Consider the following 19,960-nt stretch of genomic DNA (forward strand, 5'->3'; position numbering starts at 1 on the left):
AAAGCCCCGCGGCAGGGCCCGCGCGTGCGCGGCAGCGTCGGGGGCGCGCCGGGCTCTGGGCGCACGTGACTTCCTCCCGGCGGGGCGGCGCGGGCGTGGTGACGTCACGCGGGCGCGGCGGCGGGAAGTTCGTAAAGGCGGCGGTGCCGGCGCCGCCATCCCCGTCGCGTTCCCGGTGCCCCTGTCGGAGCCCGTCCCGGAGCTGCTGGGTAGGAGCGGGGCGGCCGCCCGGCACACCGGGAGGGGTGGCGGGCTGCGGTCCTTCGGGGCATCCCGCTAGGAGGATGGTATGGAGTGCGTCCCTTTGGCTGTGCGGTGACAGCGGCGGGTCCCGCTGCCCGCGGCGTTCGTTCCCCGGGAGCTCCCCAAGGGCTCGCGTCCGTCCGGCTGCTGTGAGAACTCAGGGAATAACTGTCCTCAAACCGGGTCCAAGGATTTCCACCTTGTGAGGCACACAAGGAGGTGGCAACCATAAGAAACAGCGCGAATCTTTCCCCTGTCCCTCATATAAACTGCTTCTCACCCATCCAAAGTATATATATCATGTTATCTATTGATATATCAATATTAAACATAACATGTTTCTATTAAAATGTTAAATCAGAATTGAATCTAAATATTATATATTATATACTTAAATATTAATTCTAAATATTTATATATAATATTTTTATATGTATTATATATAATCTACTTAAGTATTCTAAATATTTATATTTATTTAAATATAGCGTTTATATAGTATTTCCATAAACAATATATATAATATCCTTAAATATTAATTCTAAATATTTATAGATTCAAAATAAACATAAAAATTTACTTTAAAATATCTCACAGTCTAACTTCAAGTATGCAAAGAGGTTTGGCTCCACGGGAAGTCAGTTATTTTTTGCATGAGCTAAACATGCATGAGCAACTCCACACCTGGGACAAAATCATTCTGCTAACAGCTTCTCTGCTATTTTGGATTTGGTTTTTTTCTGCAAATAAACTTTTGGAATTTTATTTCAAGTAATTCTGAATTATTCAGAGATGCCAGCCATTCATTTAAATGAATGAACTTGTCTAAAAGCTGGAAAATATCTTGACAGCTATTAAAAAGATTTTTTTTCTTTTTTAACAGCAGTCTGTTAGATTGTTTTTGAGGTTTCTCTTTAAAATGCTCACAGCAGCTCTACTCCACTTGTTTGATACTGTCTTGCATCTAATTATCTTTTCTTTTTGAGGAGAAAAAATAAGATTTTTTTTTGTCTACGCTTTTCCTTCACAGCTCTGGTGCATCCTGACCATTTCCCTGTCTCTCTGGCTGTGGGAAGATGTGGATATTTGTGAAATAACCTGTTGGATGTCTGTGTTGCCAAAGCAATGGCCTCTCAAGAATTTACTGTGAGTGATTTTTAACTCTGTGCAATTAAGTTTAAAGGCTGTAGCTGCTGAAATACTTGAATATTTTCTTACTTCTTGTTTTTTCAATGTTTTACATATTTAAAACAGGTGTTATACACTCACCAAAAAATGAAAAAATCAAAAACGTGGCAAGATGGAATTCTGAGGGTTAGAACTGGCAGAAATCAGGTGAAAATTCAGATTTAACACTGTTGGATTTAATATCTGTTGCTGCCAGTGGCAGTCTGGTTGATTTGTGAAATAAATTTGTGGTTATTTAAAATGTTATTTTTCATTTTGCAGGCTACCTTGTTTGATGATAAAGGACAATGTCTGGAGAGTATTTTTATAAAATCTCAGGTATCTTTTGTTCAGAGTTGTTTTTATATCCGCTTGTAGTTGGTCTTTCAGGCAGCATTTCAAACACTTGTTTGGTAGCTGAAAGAGTAATTTTTCTAGTTACTGATATGGAACTCTGCTACAGTGCACATAATGGAAAGGGAGAACAGCTTCTATTAATTAGCAGATCTTACTGTTTGTCCAGAAGCTTTCATGGAATTTTTCTTCTCTGTGCTAAAAGCGTGTATTACAGTGATAAATGAAATAATAATTGCAGCTAAGTGCTACTGCTTTTTACAATATATGTATAAATAAAAGTATTTTCTGGCATCTGTGATATAGTAGGTGTAAGCAGCTGAATTTTTTACATACAAGTGCTTAAAAGACCGTATGTTTTGAAAAACAAAACTATGTAATATTGTTTCTTGTACAGTACTATTATGTATACACTGCTGCTCTCCCTTTTCCAGGTGACTCCTGGAGATGATTTGGAAAGTGAGCGATATTTAATCACAGTTGAAGCAGCCAAAGTGAGTGAAAAGCCCTCTGAAGAGCAGCCAAAGCAAGCAGAAACTCCAGCAGTGGACAGAAGTGGTGTCAAACCTGCTCTTCTACCCCCAAGACATCTCCCTGTTGGCTTGAAAAGGAAGTTTACGGTGAGTTTTTGTTCCAAATTTTATGTCTCATGTTTATATGCAGTGTAAAACACGAGGGACACATATTTGCATGAATGGGAAATATATACAGAATTTCTTCCTGCCTTTTCTTTATATTTTCTTTTCTTTTCCCTTCTTTCTCCTCTTTTCCCTTTTTCTTCCTTTTTTTTTTTTTTTTTTTTTTTTTTTTTTTTTGAGCTGTAATCCAGAATGTGCTTTTTCCACATTTAGGAGATTTGGTTTAGCAGGATTGTTGTTGCCTACAGTAAAAATCACAAGGGCTTAAGGTTGTTTCTGCGCACCTGTGGAATCCTCATGGTTTTGATCAGAATATATTCCCAGGTCATTTGATCAGAATGCAGTGTGCCCCATTTTCAACATCTGATTACAAAACATGGATTAATTGCCAATTTCTCTCCCAGGGGTTCCGAGGGCCACGCCAAGTTGAGAAGAAAACACCAGCTGTGGAAGATGAAGGAAAAGCAGCAGTGTTGCCCTCATCTAAGGGCTGCCAAGGGAGTTTTCCATCCCAGTTTTACATCAGTTCTCCGTTGTTTTCCACGGTTTGCAGGAAGGATGCAGGAACAAATCCCTCTGCAGGCAGTAAGGAAGAGGGGTGCAGGGACAATGGCAGAGAACAAATGTCTGTGTCCTCCCTGCTTTCTGCTCCCTTCAGTGACAGCTGGGAGGGGACAGAGAGGCAGAACTCCCATCAGTTGGTTGGGAAGCAGGAATCTCCTCTCCTCACTGGGCACACTGGTGCTGGGGCAGTGTCCCACCACATCAGGAGCACAGCACAGATCATTGCTCTGCTCAAGTCCAAACCAGCACAAGGACACCACAGAGAGCAAACATCTGGAGCCACAGGCTGCCTTTCCAGGGCTCAGGCAGCACAAAATGCAGGTTTATGTGACAGAAAAAGCCCTGTCCTGCCTGCTCTTTCAGGTGACCCTGCCAAAGGACTTGTTCCAGATACCCAGCACCTGCCTTTTGTGCAGGAAAATGTAAATGATACAAAGGACTGGAATGTTCTAGCACTTCCAAATTCAGCTGAACAGCCTTGTGGTGAAGAAGTCACAGGACACAGACAAGACAAAAAGGTAAATTATTTAAGTCAAGATTTACAAGGTGACTGCAACACAAGTAGTTACTTCCTACCTGAGTCCACTGTAAGTAGAATGAGCGACAGTCAGTTTGTCCCATCCTCAGGTGACATTTCACCTTCAGCAAGTCCAACCACCTTTGAAAGCCATCCCTTTGGATACAGGGAGCATTCAGGGACTGACAGACTTAGGGAGAACTGCTCTGTGAAGATGCAGAGTGAGCTTTATCCAGGGCAAAATTCAGAGAGAGTGTCTAATGACCCAGAGCTCTCTGGGGGTGTGACATTGGCTGAAGCTGGAATTGTCAAGGAGGAGTTCAGTTCGCAGGACACAGGCTGTAGTCCTGATGGGGAACTGATGGAGGTTAGCTTTAACCTAATGGAGGCTTTTGATTTTAATGACATGGACAATGAAGATGTGTGTGAGAGAGAAGGGAAGGGATCCTCTGAGGGAGACACACCTTCATGGAGCCCAGGCAGCTTCCAGGGAGGAGGTGTAGCACAAGGTGCTGCCTTGAGCCCTCATTTGAAGCCTCATTCTTGCTGTGATGTAGAGACACACAGCAAAAATGAAGTCAAATGTTCCAAATCTGATGGAGGGGGGGTCCACCACTCCCGCTTTGTGACAGTGATGCCAGGAGAGCTGCAGAAGATGCTGCAAACCAGACCAGAACCCAAGTGGAACTTCTAGGGGATGGACACAACATAAAAGAGATCAGTGAGAGTCAGTCAAGTTTTGAAGACTCAAAGGAAGAGGACAATCTGAGTGGCTGTGCAGCACTCACCATCAATGGCACATCCTGGGTAAAAAAGCAGCACTCTGACCTCCTGCCTGAGGACACCAGTGTTAATGAATGTCACCCTGAAACCAGGTTGTCTGAAGCCACTGGAAGTCTCACAGATATTTCTCCCAGCAGAATAATTTCTGCCTTGGACAAAAAGACTGAGGAAGGAGTTACACAGCTTGGATGTATGGAATCCCCAGATGTTGGCTCAGAGCACTTCTGGGCTACTAGGAGTGGTGACACGAAACCAGGCAGCCCTCTGCTGGCCTTGTCACAGAAATCAGATCCTTTAGGAGGAGGTTGTTCATCTCCAGAGGAAACAGCAGTAGGAGAAACTGTGCTGGAAAATGGAGACAGCAGAACTGCTTCTCCTGAAGCCTACCAAGGAGAGACAATAGGGGTGGATTGCCTGAAATGCACAGCAGTGGCTGAGAATTACTCAGCATTCCCTGATTTGGTGAATGATATTGCTCTTCTGAGGGCTTTGACTCAGCATAGCACAGCATTAGAGAGCTTGCAAAGAATGGAGGAAAACACCAGCATGTTCTGTGAAACAGACACTTCTAAGGAGACACTTGAACCCCTTGAGAAGGATCAAGGTTAGGTCAGCTTCTATTTCAAACTGGATTCTGTATGTCTGTACCTGTTTGATTTCTCCTCATTTAGAAATACTTTTAGAGTGCTGTGTTATGTAGGTTCCCTCGTGCAATTTGTAGTGTTTAAAGCAACATTGTGAGCTCCAAGTCTGTGTGCTCTCATTCAGTTAAATTCTAACTGTGCATGGGTTGCAGGTTTGAAAACCTGTAAATATTCAGATGTTTTCATGTTAAAAACCCTAGACTATTGACTGTAACTCACTGTGCTTTTCCATCTCTTGTAGCTAGAAAAGAGTTTACAGAAATGCCTTACTCAGAAAGTTTACAGGCATCTTCCTGTTCATACTTTGATTCTCCTGCCCTGATGGTAACCAATTTTTGACTACATATATTTATCTGTACAAGATAAATTCATTTTCCACCTGGCTCCTGGAATAAAATTCTTGGGTTAGAAACCATAGAAGTTGAGCTATAAATTGCTTAGAGGCATTGTATATGAAGCTGGTAATAAATAGAAGATGTCATCTTGACAATATTCAGGAGGCCTCATGTATGACAAGAAACTTAATGAAAAGTGTAGTATTTAGTCATGTTTAATATCCCATCAATGTCTGGTAGTTCTCCTTTCCTACCCCATCTTTTAACACCCCCACTAGCTTTTTAAATACATGGCTTTCCTTGGAATTTTAGCATTTGGGTTGAAATACACTGGGAAAACTGTTTGTGTTTGATAATTCACATTGATTTTTATCCAATGCTCTTAACAGCCTTTTTTCTTTTTCAATCAATCTAAACCTTAAAGAAAGATTTTAGGAATCTTCTTTTTCCTGTTCTGTTTGAAAAACAAACATAGTTTCTTATCCTGTCATGGATGGCTTCCAAATAAAAAAGCTGTAACTGAAAAGGCTTCCTTTGTATCAATACAAGACATTTCTTAGCCTAAATTTTCACTTTAAATGGTTATTAAATTGTTAGACTAATTAGTTTTTGGTACTTTCCTGTGCAGCCCAACTGTGTGGACAGTTTATTACAGAAGACAGATGCATATATTGTACCAATAGCAGCAGCCCAAAGGGACCATGCACCATCTGACTGGCAACCAAAGGTACCATTGCTGTGGAACTCAAGTATAATTAACAGTTTCTCCTACATTTCAGTTCAATGCTTTACTAATTGTAATATATTGCAGTAAGTCCTAATAAAATTTTAGTAATAAAATTTGTTATTTTTAGTGCAGTTCACTGTACTAATGTTTTCAGGGAGAGCTTAAAACTCAAATTACAAGGAAAAAAAACAGATTTTTTTTGTTTCTCTTCTGCAGAGTCAACAGGTTATTTTTGTTGTATGTGTTACAAGTACCTGTACTGACTGTAGCTAGTTGCAGAGCAGTTTTTCCTTGCTGTCAGTGATAATTCCATGCACTGTGCAGCCTGTTGCCTTCCAAGGGTACCAAGTGAAAGGGTCAGCATCTAGTGAGGTGATGCTGAGAGCTCCATGCTCCCAGCATGGATGGCAGCAGCACCCAGACAACGTGGACTTTGCAGCTGAGACATTTTTCTCACCCCTCTTTTCAAGGAATTATGACCTTTATGACTTGAGACAGGTAAAACTTTTTTTGTTCAGTTATCCATACTAACCTTAGTGCAAGAAAGTATCTTGTCAATTTAGGATAGAAAATAGTTCATTTTTAAACTGCTACAGTCATATAAAGACCAATTATTTTTACTTACCTTTGTCATAGAACTTCATAATGTGTCACTTTGTTTTTTCTGCTCCTTTGATCAGTTGCACTTTGAAAAAAAAAAGATAAGCAGTTTAATTTCTACCAAGTTTTTGCTTATGCTTTTATTTTTAATAAAGTCTCCAGGTTCCAGGAGCTTTCATAAGGATGATGTTGACATTGTAAGAGAAGGGAATTTTCAAGTGAAGCCTGATGTTATTGAAGAGCCAGGAATAAATCAGTCCCGTAAGTGAAAGTAAAAGGAGAAGGGCAGTGATTGACCTCAGAATTTCTGCATGACTGCAGCACTTCTCTGTTTTTCCTAGCACTGGCACTGGATGTGCATCCTGAAGTGCCACCATGGACAGTGTCACACCCACCCTCTGACCTGAGACAAGCACAGTGGACTGCCTGGGAGCCTGGCAAGGTGGGGATTGACTGGCTCTTCCAAACATTTTTGGCTTTATTTCCTGTGTGTTCGTGGCAATTTCTTCTTTTTGGAGCTGTTTTATCTCAACTTTGAAAGATACTTCATTATTTAGAATGATGAGAGAGAGTATGGTGATGAAAGAGCTGTAACCAGGGTTTTTTTCAATCATGTTAATTAACCTGCCATGTTAATTCTTCACCTGTAGATTTCACTAGAAGTGACTTCCCCACTTGATCCAAACTGTGCAATTTCTCCACCTTGGGGAAATGAGGAGCCTGTTGGAGACATCCAGGAGCCCCTGACACATGGGATCTTACCCAGTGAACCACAACTCCCAGATTTCTTCTTCAGTAAGACTTTACAGGTTTATACTGGCGCCTCACAGTGTTTTAGCTGAAAATCTCTGAGGGTTCTTGAAGCACAATGGGTTGGGCCATCACAGACAGTTAGCCACTTATATTCTCCTGAAGGAGACTTGAGTAGAGGGATTTAATTTTATGAAGAAAAATCAGCTTCTAGTTTGGGGGCAAGAAGGCTGTAAGCTAAGCTTCTAAATGATCCCTATGTTTTTATTTACCTGCTTTGAGTTTTCTTCCATATTCAGCTGTCCTCTGACCCTCTCTATAACTATCTATATCTATAACTATCTATAACTATCTATATCTATCTCTCTATCACTAATGATAATTAATGTAGCCAAAAGGATGCTTTTTGGTAGTAAGAGCTTATTTATCCTCGTTGTTCAATGTTAATTCATAGGTTTGTGGGTTATCTTTTGGAAAAAAATCAAATGTTAAAAAGAGTGTTTTCTAGTTGGCAGATGTCAGTGACATCAGATTAATGACCTCCAAAATACAACCATGTTTAATTTAATAGTAGGTCTTTTATACAAGCAGAGTGGCTACATAATGTGTTCTGAATATGGAGATTTCAAAGAAATTTTTAAAAAATTAATTTCAAAGAAATTAAAAAATCAAACAAACCAATTAAAAGAATCACACAAAGTCCATCATTTAGTGTAATACTGCACAAGAGCAATCCAGAGAGCTTCCCAGCTAGAAGGCAGGGTGTAGAAGGAAGAATTTAGAATTCCTTACTTTTGGTACATCTAAAGTGCCATCCCTGGGTGCTCCAGGTTGCTTGTAAGCTGTATTTTCCCCACAGCCCAGGAGAAATCCAGCCATGCACAGGAATGCAGCCTGCCAGCACTGAAGCCCACAATGAAAACACGAGCTCCCTTTGTCACTGTTCCTGCCACCCACGAGATTCCTGCCATGTTCTACCCCTCTGAGAGTGAGGATTTCCAGCAACCTTTGGGTTCTTCAGGAGGCAATCTGTGCAGCCAGTCAGTGGCATTTCCTAGGAGTGCTCCTGGCCCCCAGGACAGGAATTCTGACGCCTCTGTGTTTGGGGAGTACACGCAAGATGGACAAAGGGGATCAGTGCCACCAGTGCTCCCTGATGTGACTGCCCAAGCCAGACAAAGCAAGTGGCTGAGGTATCAAAGCAGCGCTCAGAGCGATTTGATCCCTGAAAACAGCGCTGAAGGGGACGAGGAGGATGACATCTGTGCCCGGAGTGTTCTGGGAATGCCACCGGGTGACCCAGGAGAGAGCAGAGGCACCGATCCGAGCGCTCCCAGCCCTGCAGCGCCGTTGCCGGCCGGGAGCTGGCCCGGGGAGCGCTCCGGGGCTGCGATCAGCAGCCAGGCAGATCCGGTGTCACCGGGGAATGCGCTCGCCCTGCACTTAGGGCAGGCACCTCTGGCTGCGGCCACACAAAAGGTGTTGAGTCACCTGAGCTGCCACGGAACAGGAGAGGGCCAGGTGTGTACCAGGCTGTCACTGACACTGACATCAACACGGTGCTCTGGCCAAAGGGGCTGCATTTATATAGTTTCCTGCAGATTTTATCAGTGCAATTGCATAGTGACACCAAAAAATGTATTTTTAAATTTTTGGTGTATTTTTAATTTTTAATGTATTTTTAATACATTAGTCACATGCTGTGACTAATCTTTTGTAAAGGTAATTCAGTGCCAGATTTAGATTTTTAATTGAAATGTCAATGGCAGGAAGATGAAAGAAAAGCTGCTGGGCTGTTTTGACATCTCTGATTGGTAAGAAATTGTGGATTTTTCTTAATTGTGGCATCAACACCTATTTTTGTTTCAAGTCATAGTCTCTGACTTCAAATTATTATAAATTCCTTCAGTTTTAGTTGTGTCAAAGTCAAGTTATGGCACTGAATAAGCACCTAAAAATTTAGCACACATGTTTGTGATCAGTAGGCAGATGGAGCAAATTGGGCAAATTGAAGAACCAAACCAACCACAAATTAAGTTTAAGTTGTCAAATGGTTTTGAGAGTTGAAGAAAATGTTGACACTTTTTTTTTAGTTTTTTTGGTTCTATAAAACTGTCCAGTACAGTATTTGTGTGAAGCAGAGAAAGGAAATAACTAATATATTTAATATATACATGGGTATACACATTGTGTGTGTTTTTATACAAATATATATATGTGTAAAATCCATATACCAGACTTAAAAAGCTTATGAAGACACTTATAATTCATTTATTTCTGTGCAAAAATGGTGTTGAAAATAGGGTTTGTGTGCTCCTTCCCCATGCCTAGTGCTGAAAAACAGGATTTTGAACTACATAACATTTATTCTAAAGCCTTTGGAAGTATTATCTGTGTTATTATATATGCAAGCTGTTTGGCAAGGAGCAAATTTTAACCTCATGGTGCATCCTAAATGGCAGCCCAAACTCCAGGGAAATTTTTAGCATTTTTTAGTATTTTTTACAAATCTGCAATTTTCTCATTCAAGGTCTTACAGTTTTTAATGGTTTGTTTTCCTGGCTCTTTTTAGGACATAACAATTTCTGAGTTGTCTTTTCCTCCTGTGGATAAAGTGAAACACACCAATCTTCCTAAAAGAAAGATTTCCATCCCAGCTGTGTTTCAGTCTCACACTCACTACAAGGAGGTTTTTAAAGCTGCTCTGACAGGTAAGTCTCTGCTCTGTGAAATGCTGTCATTTTAAACAATGCCTATTGAAACAGCAGGGTGCATTTCATTTTTTTTTATATTTCTACTGAAATATATTTAGTCTATACCCAAAATTGCAGAGGCAAGCCAAAAATACAGTACACTTCTGTTCAACTCTCTAACCTCAGGGCTGTTTTCCAGTCTTAAGATATCTAAGCCTTTTTTTTTGTCCCCTGGAATAAGTGGATTTTTCAGGTCACATGGTTTCTTTTAGGACTCAGATGAAATATTTTGATTTGGGATGGAAATCTTCCAATGGAAATATATTTGTTTGGATGTTGTGTAGCTGTGTAAGCATTTTTAGGGTGTGCTAATGATTCTGTTGTTGTCCTTTCCCCACCAAGAGCAATTGAACATAATGCTGTTTGAGTTGGCACAGAGGCTGCACCATGCCCTCTCCAAGGTGGATATATCATTTTACACTGCAGTGAAAGATGGGCAAAGCCAGGGCCAAGGAAGCTGTGCCCCACTCTGCAACCACATGCACCCTGCTAAGCTGGTGATGGTTAAAAAAGAAGGTCAAAACAAGGTGCTGTTTATTCCTTGTGGTTTTTACACTTTGGGGGTGAAAGTATCCATTGCTTTCTCTTTTTTTCTTGCTGGTTTTGGTGCTCATGGGCTTTTTTTCCCCTCCCTTCCCTTGCAGGGTCGTTTGTTCTATGCCTGTGATGCCCCAAAAGCTGAGCAGTGCTCCTTTTTCAAGTGGGTTGAAGATGTGAACCCCACACAGACAAAAGCCAGACCCAGTGCAGTGCTCCATGACACAAAAAGTATTGGGACATACCTCAGGAGTCAAAAGATTGCTGTTTATGAGGAATGCCAGCTTTTGGTGAGGTATCCTCAAATGCTGTGCCAATTCAAGGTTTATAAGTATTCCAATAGCCCGGGACTTCAGCAGGATTTAACACATTTTCTCTATATTTAAAGAGTAAAGATTTCTTTCTGTAAAGAAATGCAAGAGCTAAATTAGCGAAGGAAAAATCTTTATAGCAATGGTATTTGTTTTTAGCAAGAATCAAAACTGCTGACCAGCAACGTGATCAATTGCTTAGTGTCAGAACTGTTGCATTTGAACTTTGTTCATTTAATCCTCAGTAGGAGAATTTGATTTATTCTGTTCAAGATTCTAATTTTAATGCCAGATGTCATCTCAAAGGCTATTCTGGGCTGTTTAACTGTAGAGGAAACAATTTAATTGTGGCTGGATATGAGGGGATTTTGCAGTCAAGATAAGTGTAGGTTTCTTACTTTGGTGCTGAATCCAAAATGTGGTGATGGTTTACATACTTTTTTTTTTTTTTTTTTAATTACAATTTCCCAGGAAAGCCTTTGAAATTCCAACACAGAGGTACAGTAAGTTCAAGAAATTTATGAATACACCTGCCAGCTTTGATGGTGACTCCAAACCCAAATTATACCTGAAGCTAAGCAGAAAGGAGCATTCTTCTCTCTACAGCAAAGGTGAGCACATCTTACACATCAGATTTCAAGGGTGGCAGTGGGAGAGGCTGATGAGGACTCTGTATTGTTTTTGGCAGATGACATCTGGGTTGTTTCCAAGACTCTGAACTTTGATCCCATTGATACTGTCATTGCAAGCAGCGCTTTCTTTGGACCATCCTCCAACAATGAGATAGAATTGCTACCACTGAAAGGCTACAGTCCCTCCAACTGGAGATCCAACAGTGAGTTCCACAGCAACATTGAGAACTGTGGGAAACAATTAAGGAAAAATCCAGCCAGCAATGAAGGATGAGCTGCTGAGAATTTGGGAATTTCTCAAACCTTGCACATGATTTAATTCACAGTATTTTTTTTCCTTGTATGTTTGAATATATAATTTGAATACATTAATTAATGCAGTTAACCTGCAAAGTTGCTGGCAAATTGCAAATGGGTGGGGAAGAAATTAGAATAATATGAAGAAAGTAGTAAATTATGTAATATGATATACAATGCAAGTTGACTGTCAGAGTGTAAGTAAAAGGAATATGTTTTTACTGTCCTTGAAAAACAAAATGCAGAAACCTCAAACAACTCACTGGAAAATGTATTTTTTTATAAAAAGCAATGTATTAAGTCTGTGACTGCAAAAGTTTCTTGGGTTTGCTGTTGAATTAAGTTAAAGCTTTGGGGTTGTTTTGTTTTGTAAATGGAAAAGATAAAATCAGTTAATAACTCTTTTGGCATTTTATAATTCATTTCTTTAGCTCATTTGCAATTTCTGCTCTATTAACTCCTTTCTTCTTTTGTTTTTCTGTGGCCCTTGCAGTGTGTGTTCATGCCTTGCTGGTTTGTAATGCCAGTGGTGAGCTGGCCTCCTTAAGGAACATGGAGGAGCACTTCAATCCATCCACATTACCACTGATCCCATATCTCCTGAAAATGTGAGTTATTTTCCTGGGATACTGTGAGCAGTCCAGTGCAGGAATATCAGAACCAGGAGATAGAAATTGTATCATATCACAGCTTCTGAGTATTTTTTGTTTTCCTAGGAATTTTGATTCTGAAAATGCTACAAAAAGAGTCAACAAAAGGAAATTCACTCCACCTGCCATGAGTGTGAAGTGCTCCATGATGTCTGGCCCTGTGAGCTCTCAAGTGGCAATGGGAGTGGCTGAAGAAATTATCCAGAGGTTCTCCCTGAACCCAGACCAAGCAGCATCACTGATTCACGTGGCTCAGATGATGACCTGTGAAAAGCCCAAAGCAGGGGAGGAACATCAGAGCTTCCCCATCACAATCATACGTGGTACACAGCCAAGAATTGTGACATTTGCTGCTGTTGTAGCTTTGCACAAATGTTGATTAATGGAAAATGCCATCAATATAGAATGCCAGAATCAGCCCCTCTGATACTGACTGTGGCATTAATACATCCATTCTGTCAGCACAGAGCTTTTGCCCCTTTAAATTAAATTTAAATTAAATTACATTTTCATTCTGCCTTTTCCAGAATTTCACTGAAGCATAGGAGGTTTTGCCTAGAAATACCTATACATAAAATCAGAATTATTTATTGTCTTCAAGTTTTTTCTTTTCATATGAAAACCACTTTTTATCATGTATTACCTATTTATTAATACAACCATGTATTGTTTTTGTAAGTGTAAGCAAGCCCATGCAATTATTTTAGAGGAGTCACAGCATAACTGAAATTAAAGCAATTGATTCAAACTTTCTAGGAAATTCTCACTTGTAACTTGGGCTTTTTCTTCCAAAATCCCAGGTGTTTTTGGAGCTGGCAAGAGCTACTTGCTGTCTGTGGTTATCTTGTTCCTCGTACAGCTCTTTGAAAGCAGTGAAGCTACAGAGGGTCCGAGGGCAGCTCCATGGAAAGTCCTCATTGCTTCTTCCACCAACGTTGCTGTGGACAGGATCCTGCTGGGGTGGGTTGCTGAGGCTTTTATGGTTCCTCTTCCAAAACCAATAATGCACTTACACTGTAGGGGTAATTGTGTTGGTATTTCCTGTAAAACACATCAGAAAGATTGATTTGTTTCCCTAAAAAGTGCCACACACAGGCTTTAATTGTACCTCAGCTCTTTTGCACAGTTAAAAGAGTGAAAGCTACATAAAACATCTACAGAAGACTACTTTAGGCTCTGCTCTCATCAAATATGCTATTAAAATCCATCAGGACAATGTAGTACTGCTCAGGGATCTTTGGGATGTACCAGTAGGGGAAGGAGGAGCAGAGAGGATCGGATTTGTGAAAATTTAGCATGAAATAAATGCATGGTTTGGAAGGAAAAAAGAAGGGAAGATATATATGGAAGACTATGAGAGGGGAGTCATTAAGTCATGATGAGGTAATTTATTTTGATTTTGCTGAATTACTGAGGTACTTCATCTCAGTAATCACTGAAGTTTGTGTTCCTGAGTGTTCTGATATGTCTTTTGAAACCACTTTTAAAGTTTTCTAAAGATTTCATCTTTCCCTTTCTGTAATGTTTATAATCTCTTTTTCTTTCAAGTCTGCTCGAGCTTGGATTTGAGGATTTTATAAGAGTGGGAAGTGTAAGGAAAATCATGAAAGCAATTCTTCCCCATAGGTAAGAAACCTCTTTGAGGGATCTGAAGCAATTTGGGGTAGGTTAATACATTGTTATAAAGTGTGGTTATTTTTCCAAGCACTGCTATTTTCAGTTACTGCAATGTATGTTACAAAATCTTCTTTGAAGTTTACATGCAGGCTCAGGAAATGAAAATGAGCAGCTGAAAGAGCTGCTTGCTCTGTTGAAAGAAGATTTGACTCCAACTGAGAAAATCTATGTCAGGAAGAGCATTGAGCAGCATAAACTGGGGACCAATAAAACTATTCTGCAACAGGTACAGTCCAAGAGATGGGATGGGAAGGCAGGGATTTGCTGTGTCTTATCCACGGGGGTGAGCACATGGAAATTCAGAATTTATAATTCAAAACTCCTAGTTTTGAAATTTAAAGTGAACTTTAGGTTTGATTGCGCAGGTATAGCTTAGTGTCCTGTTCCTAGAAATAAATTTAGCTGTATTCTCCTGCTCTAGTTAGGTGCTGCACAGAGATGAACTATGAAATTTTTTTAACTTTTTGCCTGCCTGTTTTCTCCTTGCTGCTGGCAGGTAAAGGTGGTTGGAGTGACGTGTGCTGCCTGCCCCTTCCCCTGCCTGAAGGCACTCAGGTTTCCTGTGGTGGTGCTGGATGAGTGCAGCCAGATGACTGAGCCTGCCTCCCTGCTCCCCATCGCCAGGTACAGCCCTCCTGTACCTGAGGGGCCTCAGCAGAATAACCAGCTCCCAGCAGTGCCACACTCCACACCTTTGTGAGCACAGGAACACCCTAGCAGCAAGAGGAGGGATTTCAAATTGAGGCCTATCCTTAGGTGTTATTAAACTGGGATGGAGGAAGGAGGCCGATGGGAAGCAGTGTGATACAGAAACAAGCACACGCTTTGGTTATGAACACTTTAACATCCTTTTTAGAACACTGTTTTTTTCACATTCTTATTTAGGTTTCAGTGTGAAAAGCTCGTCCTTGTTGGAGACCCCAAGCAACTGCCACCAACTATCCAAGGGTCTGAGAGTGTTCATGAGCAGGGATTGGAGCAGACCCTCTTTGACCGACTCTGCTTAATGGTAGGTGCTGCTGAAGGCACCTTTGGCAAAGGTGGAGAGCAGAACTGTAACTCCCCTGAGGTCACATGGGGAATTCTGGTCCAGGTGTCAGAGGATCAGGGTTTCAGCACTGCAAAATATCTTAAAATCACAGAATGGTTTGGGTTGGAAGGGACCTCTGAGGTCACCCCCACCACAGACAGGGACAGGTTCCACTAGCCCAGCTTGCTTCCAGCTCCATCCCAGCCCTAATGTGTGTGTCCTTGTCCTTCAGGGACACGAGCCCATTGTTCTCCGGACACAGTACCGCTGTCACCCTGCCCTCAGTGCCATCGCCAACGAGCTCTTCTACGGCGGGCACCTCATCGATGGCATCTCCCAGGGGGACAGGGCTCCTCTCTTGGAGTGGCTGCCGACACTCTGCTTTTACAGCGTCCATGGCATGGAGCAGGTGAGTTCCTCAGCACTGCTTATGTAACCAGTCAATATTGTCATTTTATCTCCATTCCATTTCTTTTTACATTTTTGGTGAGAGCTAATTTGGGAATCTTTTTACCTCTTCCCAGATTGAAAGAGACAACAGCTTTTACAACATGGCAGAAGCTCATTTTACAGTCAAACTCATCCAGTCTCTGATTGCAAGTGGAATAGAAGGAGCTGATATTGGCGTGATTACCCTTTATAAATCACAAATGTTTAAGGTTTGTGTCATAAATCAGTAACAAAAATCAATAAAGCCTTTCTCTTAAATGTACTCTGAGTAGCCAAACTCACGCCCTTCCCTGTTTCTTTGCCCCCAGATCCAGAATTTGCTCAGTGGGGTTCACTCCGAGGCTTTTGAGGTCAAGCCTGTGCAGGTGTCCACGGTGGATGCATTCCAAGGTGCTGAGAGGGAGATCATTGTGCTGTCCTGTGTCAGGACCAGGCACTTTGGGTTCATAGACTCGGAGAGGAGGATGAATGTGGCACTAACGAGGGCCAAGAGGCACCTGCTGATTGTGGGGAGTCTGCCCTGTCTGAGCAGGAACAGGCTGTGGGGGAGAGTAATTCACCACTGCAGAGGTAAGAGCTTCTTTGCTGGGGTTTTTGAAACCTGCACCTCATTATCTTTAATTAGACTATGTATAATACACCTTACAATGTTTATAATAATATATAACATATATGGTATGTACACTAGAGCAACCACTATATCCGTTACATATAAACTCCAATGTTTAATATTACACTCAAAATCTAATATATTGCAAGAATGTGCAAGTTGCACATTTACAGCTTACAACTTTACCTGCTTGGCTGACATCAAATAAAGCATCTTGGTGACTGAACTCCACAGAGCCATTTTCCAAGCAGAAATATCACAGCCAGTCAATACTCTTGGGGAAATCGATGTTGGCACTGCCAGGGGCTGATTCCGTGATGGATGCTGTAGAGAGAGATGTAATTACCTTGTTTATTGCTGCTTCTAGGATGGGAAAATGGCTTACAACATGCAAGCCAGTGTGAGCAGCAGCTAAATGACATTCTCAAGTCTTACTTGGAGAACTGGGAGGAAGAAAAACAGCGCAAGAAAAAGGAAAAATAAAATATGTGTTGATTTTATGAACAAAATCTTAATTGCTTGTCTATAGCAATAGCTCTGGTAATTTGTAATCTAGTATTTATTTAATGTGGGGTATTTTTGTTTGGCTCTTACTGCACTGATACTTCTGTTTGACCTTGTGGTCGTAAGACTAAAAATTATTAAAGTGAATTTATTTGGTTGATAACCATAAATAGAGTGACTTTTTCTGCTTGAAAAATGAAACCCTTTAATGCTTACAGTGTGTAGTTAATGATATTAATGGTATTTCACTGTTCTTCAGATTAAAACACTGTGGTATTTTAGAACAATTCTGTCACCTCTCATATTTACAGGTAGGTGACATCCCGGAAGAGCTTGGCTATAACAATTAAAAGGCCCCTTCTGCTGCTTTTGGAAACATCTTAAGCACCATCCAGGGCCTCTGAGGGCTCCAAGAGAGCTGGAGAGAGACTTGTCACAAGGGCAGGGAGCGACAGGAGGAGGGGCAATGGGTTGGCATATTGGGGATAAATTCTTCCATGGGAGTACCAGTGAGGCACTGGCACAGGTTGCGCAGAGGAGCTGTGCCATGCCTGTACGTGTTCGAGGCTGGGCTGGACGGCGTTTGTGAGCAGTGCTGCAGTGGTGCCCGATTCACTGGGCATTCCCGCTCTGCTTCCCGGTTTTCCCGGTCCCTTCAGGGCTCCCGCGGTTCCGCCGCCGCCAGATGGCGCCGCGCGCCCGGCGGAGGGAGCCGCCCGGGCGGTGATGCGCCTCTCCCGCCAGCACGCCACTACTGCCGCAGCACCGCTCCGCCCTGAGGGGGCAGCACCGGCTCCTTCCGCCGGGGGAGGGCTGAAAGGCGCTTTTAAATTACTGCTGACACCTCTGTCCCGGCTCCCTAAAATCTCAATCAACAAGCCATTAGAACTCAACGGGAGTAAAACTAAATCCTCGTTTAAGTGTATTTATCCGTTCTCTTTTCTCTCTTTCAAATGCTAAATCCATTTCAGCATATGCCCCTTCTTTCTCTCGCCTTTCTCTAAAGACTGGCAGCCTGCACTACTCTTGTAAATATGAAAGATGCTAATCATATGACATATCACGTCTCAGTCGGAGCCTGGAATAAAGCCTTGAGATTTGGGATCATTGCCTCCAGACAACAGCTTCATCAGCCGGAAAGTTGGGTTTTTTTCTCCTTTCCTTCAACTCTCAATCCCTTCTTTGTCTGAGGGAAAATGCAGCCAACTCGAGCCACCCCGGCCATATGGTTCACTCTGTGTTTTCTTAGTTCAATCCTGAATTGTTTGTGACTTGCGAAGGGTTTTTTTTTTTTTTGGAAGTGTGTATAAAGACATAGAGGAGGCTGCCCGGACTGGGGCAGCTCCATGTTCTTCACGTGTTTGCTTTCAGCCACCTCACCACACAGACAAAAAGTATAAACCTGCAGACACACTTATACCAATAACCTGTTACAGGTATCTGGTATTCTTCCCCTTCTGGGCAAAAATACTGAGGTGCTTTTGCTTTTCTCGATGGAACTTCCTTCTTGAAACACCATTCATGTCTTTACTCACCTCCATAACACAGTTATTGCTCACTGGCAGATCCCATCTAGAAATGCCTTGACTAAGAGAAGCCCCTGAGTATTTTGAGTAAGGAAAAGTGACTTTTTAGACCTGGATAAATTAGGAGTTGAGCGAGTTTGGCACACCCAGGTTTGGCTATCCCCCGGTTTGACAGCCAGGCTGCCAAATTTTCTTTCTCTCTTTCCTTACACAAACCAGCCCCCACCCCCCCTGCCCCCCAAAAGGCCCTTTCACCAAACCATTAAATTCTACAGAGGTGGTCAAGCTAGTCCTGCTTTTCAGGCGTTCGAGAAAGAAAAGGGTCCTTGAAGTTTAGAAGATGCCCAAGGAAAACTCATTGAATGACATCAAAAGAATGAGTTTCCATAGCTGTTGAAGCACGAGAGCCGTGTAGCTGCACAAAGGCGGGTTGGGGCAGTGGGACTGTCCCACTGCTCTATCCCAGCACAATTGGGTCACTGAAATAGGGAATTAATTACCATTGGAGAGTGGGCAGCCCATTCACCACTGGCTGAGTTTTATTAAACGCCAATATAAATAACAAAACAACTCTTGTGGCTGCACTATTCCTACACGCCAAAGGAAGGATTATGTTGGGGATTAACATCTTAAAGTCTATGAGACTTTCTGACTCAAGGCTCGGAGCTGGTAATCGTATTTGTCTCCTGGTTCAGCGATTAGTGCTCTCCCTTGCGCACCTTCGCCTGGATGGCCAATGTCCCTTTTTGCAGGCACTGGGTTTTTCACACAATCGGCTGTTCTTTTCCCCACATCTATAGAAAAGAATAAGAAAACTGAAGCGTGTTCACGCGATCGTCAAGCTTCTTCTCTTCTTCATGGGAAAGGAAGGCACCGGCAGCCTTTTTTCACAAGGGGGGGGAGGCAAACCCTCTTGGTGGGGCGGGGGGCCAGCACTGCAAAATCGCTCCGCAGGCCTGCACCTGCCATGCAAATCCACCGGGAACAATTGGCCCCCGATGAGGGCCGGGCTGGGGGGAGCAGGGAAAGATGCCGGGACAGCGCTTGTTGGGGGACTCCTCCTCGCCTTGATCCCAGAACAAACCCCACATGTGCTAATACAGCTTGGGAGTTGGGGGACTGCTCCTCATCCTGTCCCTCCATGGGGCACTGCTTGCTGCAGAGTACATGGGAAGAATGTGGATCAGGATGTGGGGGATACACACCCCAGCAAATTTGATCGCTTCCCTCTGCAGAGCACCCCAGTACTCTGCTGTGTGGGGACATATTCTCACACCCCATTTAAGAGCAGAACCACCCCACTCTCAAGGTTTGTGGGTGCTGGACACCACAGGGATCAGGACACCCTGGTGTGTGTGGGCAGCCCTAGGACCCTGAACTCTCAGGACACTGCAGGGTATGAGGGAGGCAGAGCTGGGAGGGGTCAGGCCACCCTGTCCCCACAGCTTTGTCCCCACATTTCCTGGGATGTCATGCCCCTGTTCACCTGAGGCAGGCTGGCCATTAAGGCTGGCTCTCAACTTGTGAGGTCGACGTGTGGATGGGCTGTGCCCAAAGGTCTCTCAGCAACACAGACCCTAAACTTTTAGGGCTATTGGGTCGCCTCAGAGTTCAATCTTCTTACAGCAAACAAAGCCCTTCTGAAGGTCTCCCCCTCTCCC

The 19,960-nt window shown here is 42.6% G+C and overlaps 1 protein-coding gene across 2 annotated transcripts; it reads left to right on the top strand.

Annotated features, from left to right (window-relative positions):
• Positions 1 to 108: 108 nt before the first annotated feature.
• Positions 109 to 17,054, top strand: ZGRF1 (zinc finger GRF-type containing 1). 2 transcript variants are annotated; one of them, XM_030948127.1, is made up of 27 exons: positions 109 to 209; positions 1,274 to 1,389; positions 1,498 to 1,578; positions 1,693 to 1,749; positions 2,199 to 2,384; positions 2,807 to 3,484; positions 5,874 to 5,972; positions 6,728 to 6,833; positions 6,914 to 7,014; positions 7,223 to 7,367; positions 8,182 to 8,843; positions 9,895 to 10,033; positions 10,418 to 10,602; positions 10,720 to 10,907; positions 11,395 to 11,534; positions 11,612 to 11,758; positions 12,346 to 12,460; positions 12,569 to 12,825; positions 13,303 to 13,462; positions 14,051 to 14,128; positions 14,258 to 14,405; positions 14,676 to 14,803; positions 15,065 to 15,188; positions 15,442 to 15,618; positions 15,734 to 15,868; positions 15,968 to 16,229; positions 16,637 to 17,054. In XM_030948127.1, exons 2-27 carry the CDS (start codon positions 1,369 to 1,371, stop codon positions 16,750 to 16,752), a joined length of 4,635 nt encoding a protein of 1,544 aa, XP_030803987.1. In that variant the 5' UTR covers positions 109 to 209; positions 1,274 to 1,368; the 3' UTR covers positions 16,753 to 17,054. The 2 variants fall into 2 exon arrangements, with proteins under 2 accessions (XP_030803987.1, XP_030803988.1); XM_030948128.1 differs by lacking the exon at positions 1,498 to 1,578.
• Positions 17,055 to 19,960: the final 2,906 nt, after the last annotated feature.

The sequence above is a fragment of the Camarhynchus parvulus genome, chromosome 4 (genome assembly GCF_901933205.1).
Source record: "Camarhynchus parvulus chromosome 4, STF_HiC, whole genome shotgun sequence".
Lineage (NCBI taxonomy): Eukaryota > Metazoa > Chordata > Aves > Passeriformes > Thraupidae > Camarhynchus > Camarhynchus parvulus.

Coding starts and splice junctions, on each gene's coding strand:
- ZGRF1 (XM_030948127.1), top strand. CDS start 1,369: ATGGCCTCTCAAGAATTTACT. Junction 1,579..1,692: donor TTAGAACTGGCAGAAATCAG/GTGAAAATTCAG, acceptor TTCATTTTGCAG/GCTACCTTGTTTGATGATAA. Junction 8,844..9,894: donor ACGGAACAGGAGAGGGCCAG/GTGTGTACCAGG, acceptor GGCTCTTTTTAG/GACATAACAATTTCTGAGTT.